The sequence below is a fragment of the Dipteris shenzhenensis genome, chromosome 4, assembly GCF_047967505.1.
Source record: "Dipteris shenzhenensis isolate YYH24624 ecotype China chromosome 4, Dip_SZ_1.0, whole genome shotgun sequence".
In the NCBI taxonomy this organism is placed as follows: domain Eukaryota; kingdom Viridiplantae; phylum Streptophyta; class Polypodiopsida; order Gleicheniales; family Dipteridaceae; genus Dipteris; species Dipteris shenzhenensis.
This window is the reverse complement of record NC_141599.1, coordinates 38,307,062-38,311,818: the sequence shown is the minus strand read 5'-3', so window position 1 is coordinate 38,311,818 and position 4,757 is coordinate 38,307,062. Positions and strand designations below refer to the sequence as shown.

The 4,757-nt window shown below is 46.1% G+C and overlaps 1 protein-coding gene across 1 annotated transcript; it reads left to right on the top strand.

Moving 5' to 3' along the window:
• The first annotated feature begins 3,378 nt into the window (after positions 1-3,378).
• Positions 3,379-4,512, top strand: LOC147902822 (uncharacterized). The gene is made up of 2 exons (XM_087373405.1): positions 3,379-3,927; positions 4,032-4,512. The coding sequence occupies exons 1-2, from the start codon at positions 3,607-3,609 to the stop codon at positions 4,260-4,262; spliced, it is 552 nt and encodes a 183-aa protein (XP_087229531.1). The 5' UTR covers positions 3,379-3,606; the 3' UTR covers positions 4,263-4,512.
• The last annotated feature ends 245 nt before the right edge of the window (positions 4,513-4,757 follow it).

Below are 4,757 nucleotides of genomic sequence, written 5' to 3'. Positions count from 1 at the left end.
ATTGCAAAGGTCCTACTGCTGACGGGTCGCATATGTCTTCATGACAACCCTGATGTAGTGGTTACGATTTGTGGGGCTCAGGTTGACACGCTGCTTGGTACCACCACACCTTTCATGGATTTGTATGCTGAAAAATGTTGGAATGTTCGCTCCATGCTTCTAGGCATAAAACCAAGTGGCAGTTTCACAATCAATAGCTTGGGCCACTCGGTTGCCTTTGAGCCAAACATGCAATAGCTCTTTGAACAAGATGTAGCTTGCCCATCTTAGTGAATGTTTGCTTTCCTATGCATTCCCATTTTGAGACCGTTGTTTTTTTATAGTTCGCTATTCCTCGAACCATAGAAATAATCACAACATGGCCGACCAAGTGGACATAAAGAACTATTATAGTAATAAGTACAGCATGTTCAAAATAGCCCACCCAAGTAACTACGATTTGTTTTTGTGCTTGCTTGATTTTTTTCCGTCGTGCACTCACGACCAGCTTGCCCAAACCTTGCTCAACTCAATTGCGCAAGACTCTTGCATTGGGCCACCATGGAGGGAGTTGTTAGCAGCTCATGATGTCGAAGCACGCACAAGTCTATATTGAAGAACACTGCAAACTCACGCTCATTGCTACATGATTGCCTCTCGCGATTTGCTGTCGCCACATGCTGTTCTTTTCAAGTACTTCAACGAGATAACTATGGCATGCACCCGCTATTCATTGTACCCATCGATAATGCACCAACGCACACTCTACTTGTGGATGAGATGATTTGTCTTTCAGAATTAGCTCCACCATATGTCAAGAAACCCAAACGGGCTTACTCTATCTGGGCAGTAGAGTATCAGGAGCATTTGTTAGCTTAGTGCGCACTATGCCAAACTCCACTGCGAAAGAGATTGCAACTAGGCACGTGGAAATGCACCCCTTGTCCAAACACTCGTTCCAAGCAATTGTTAAGCGCACGTACAAAACAAAAAGAGAATATAGTCTTAACCTCGCGATCAATGAAACCAGCCATAGCAACATCATCAGAACAGTAGTGCACACACAAACTCAAGAAAACGAGGAACAAGCAAGAACATTTGACAAGTTTCACACAACCATGATGTGTTCATGAAGTTGCCAACAACTCCGTATTACATACAAGCGAAGGATGTCAAGCACATGACATGTAGCAAGACTATAAGACTTCCAGTAGACGCTAAATCAACAGGTGGACTTCACAAAGAGTTGCATCTAAAGCCTGTTTGGCATGATTGTTGAGAAATGTGCAGGAGTTCAACTTTGAACAAAACCCCTCCCATTCTAAGAATTGAGTTTGCAAATGCTAACTCGGGCAAGCAAGCACGAGCCACTCACTCACAAATATATAGCAAGGAAATCGCCACCACATGGACACTGATCTTGCAAATAGTATGCAAATTCCAAATTGGAAAAAATCACCTCAACACTGTTTGCAGATACCAATTCCTTGTGCAGCCAGCTGCTGCAAGAACAATTCATTGTGCACAAGGCCTCAAGATGGAGTCCCTTGCGTTTGACCCCTTCGGCATACAAGCATACGAGCTTGTGTACACGGCGCTATCCCGCGTACGCAACCCATCAAACCTTTACATATTAAAACCTCTCCATCACTCGCACATTAAAGTCGATCGCGCAGTCCTGGAGGAGGAGCTAGGCAAGCTTCGCCAAACATGGGCTTGGAAAACAAAACAAATCGACTTCAGCTTAGATTGCAGCACTGCATCTTTGCAATCATTGAACATAAGGTCCTTCCAAACACACGTGAACAACATCATGTCCTCTAACAATAGCTTGGCATCAACTATTCTCTGATTGCAGGAAATTCATACACTCCATTCATACTGTGCTTCTATTCCAATGTACTCCCACATTATTGGCACTCGGGGTCTTGGGGTAGCAACATACTACAAAGAAAACCTGTTTCTGTCGGCCAAACACTTCACCTACAATGAGAGAGTGGAGTGCTTGCTAACTTTCTTTACGAACTCACAAGGACAAAACATAGCTATCATCAACATCCACAAATCACCAAAGGCAAACACCTCGACTACTTTGCATCGTACACAACAGCACAGACACACTTACGTTGTTGGTGATTTCAACATTTACTACTACAATCCTAGCAAAGCTGTGAGCGAATTGCTAGAGCTCATGCAAGAACACGACATGGGGCAGCTCATCACCCACCCCACAACAATCCATGGGTCGACCATTGACCACATTTGGGTTCGCAAAGAAACAAACACACAAGCCACTCACGGCACGAACTACATTTATTGGTCCGACCACTCACTAGTGTACACAACCATCCCGACGAACTAAAAACTCCTTCCACATCAACAATGACTCGTAGCACCGTCTACATGCATCTCCCTCGCTCACTCACAACCTCCCCCCCACCCACCATCTTTGCTTCGAGTCATTTTCCAAACAATGCAACCGTCCGGCAGAAAACATTCATTTTGTTCTTCTTCTCCTTGGGTAGGCCACATGAATTTCCCCTCTCTCTCTCTCTCTCTCTCTCTGTGGCCTGCCCCTCGGGGTAGCCTTAGCAACCATGCAATTTGGGCAAAGCATAAATTATGCATTTTTAGAATTTTTGGAAGTGCATTTTTCCTATTGGACAATATGTTGATATGTGGCTTCTCTTCTTCATTGGACTTGAATGCAGACTTTAAATTGGTTGACTCTCTCTCTCTCTCTCTCTCCCTCGTTCGTGTCATGGTGTGTATGTGTTCGATCCTTGCGGATCACTTCGGATAAGCCAATTATGGCTTCTTGGCATTGTTGCTACGAAGTAAAAAACTCCTCTCTCTCTCCCTCTCTCGCTCTCTCTCTCTCTCCCCCCTTTATCTCATGCACTCTTCCTCCACACCATTTTAAGTGGATTCCTTTTTGTTTGCTTTTTTTATCTTGGGCAGGCCTTAAGAATGATTAAGGCAGGTTTCACACCCGTCCACCTGAAAATGGGCGGACGGGGTGGCACCCAATAAAAAGCGCGCCTGCTAGGAGGCGACTTCACACATGTCCGCTCGCCCACAGTAAAAGTTTGACTTGGAATCCTAGTCACACTCAAAATTGAAGAAATTCTTGGGCAACCTCTACACGGCGCCCAAGAGTGTGTCCGCCATCCGTGCACCGGGAATCCACAGGCTCAAGGTAGAGATTTTTACCAACTGGCCCAATAGCATTTACAATATCTTTGGAATCACATTTATTATTTATCTTTGAACGTCCGCCCTAGTGTGAAAAGGGGTCGAACGGACGTGGCTTTTGAGTGCAAGACAAGCAAATTGCAGTCCGCAGACCGTGAGCGGCGGACGTCCCAAATATCATTCACCTTGTTCTTCTCAAGGGCAGGCCGTATGGATGAAATTCATATTTTATAGTATGGGCAAGCTGGCCGACCTCGTGAATATCGTGATACGCGCTTGAAAGCGCGTTAAGGTTGGATCTACACATACAAGCCCTTTTCCCTTCAAAGCAATATCTACACATTTCGTTGCAGTATCTGTAGATTCATCATCATCCTCTACAACTGCCTTTCCCTCTCCCTTGCCTCCTCTTTCAGACCTCTTTCTCCTATCATGGGTCACCACCATCACCACGACCAACACCACCACCATGGCCATCACGACCAACACCACCACCACCAGGATAGCTTCCCCCCTCCCTCCTTTTACCCCCCCGCCCCCCTCCCTTACGGCTATGACGCTCCCTCTCCTTACTCCCAGCCCGCCCCCGGCTACGGTTATCCTCCACAGCAAGTCATGCCTTACGCCCAGCCTGGCCCTGGATATGGTCACCATCAACAGGACGTGAATCATGCTGTCGCAGAACAGCATCGGCACAGCCGGAACGAGCACCTGGGAGAGGCAGTTGCCTTATCATCAGGCGCTTTTGCCTTGGTATGTCCCTTCCCTCTTTATCGGAATCAGCCCATCCCATCGGTTTTGTGGCGTTCTGTCTTTGCATCTTCGGAATACTGATTGCTGTTTTTGGGTGTATGCAGTATGAAGCCCACGAAGCCAAAGTGGATCCAGCCCATGCGGGCAGACATAAGCTGGAGGCGGAGGTTGCGGGGGCCGTGGCTCTCGGCTCGGCAGGCTATGCATTTCACGAACATCGGGAGAAGAATAAGAGTGAGCATATCATTGAAGAACTGGGCGGAGGAAGTCATCACCACGGCCATAAGCATCATGAGCACGACGACCATAAGAAGAAACATCACCACCACTCGTGATTCATGCACGCTTGATCCAGCGTTTGTTCGAATTCCGAAGGGTTCTGCCTGCACAGTTCACTATGTCATGAAGTATTAGTTTTGAACTGCAACCTTTCAGTGGTTGTGGGTCAAGACTAAGATAAATCGCACTCACTTCAGACAGGTTCTTTTAACCTTATCAATTCTCTATGCGACCTTTCGATTGAATCATGTAGTTTTGGACTGCAAAGTATTAACTTGGCAGGTTATTTTAACCTTATTAATTCTCTATGCGACCTTTCGATTGAATCATGTAGTTTTGAACTGCAACCTTTGGTACTCTGATCTCACACGTGCAGCATTTGAAGGTGTTTTGAGTATGGCGTACCCTTTTCCCTTGGCCTATGACAATTATGAATAGCATGGACGCTCAACACCAAAAGGTTGGAGGAGGCCATGAAATTAACTGGCTAGAGGGAAGTTGTAATCTACATTGTTTAATATTGATATCTACAAAAGATGGTCGCGACAAGA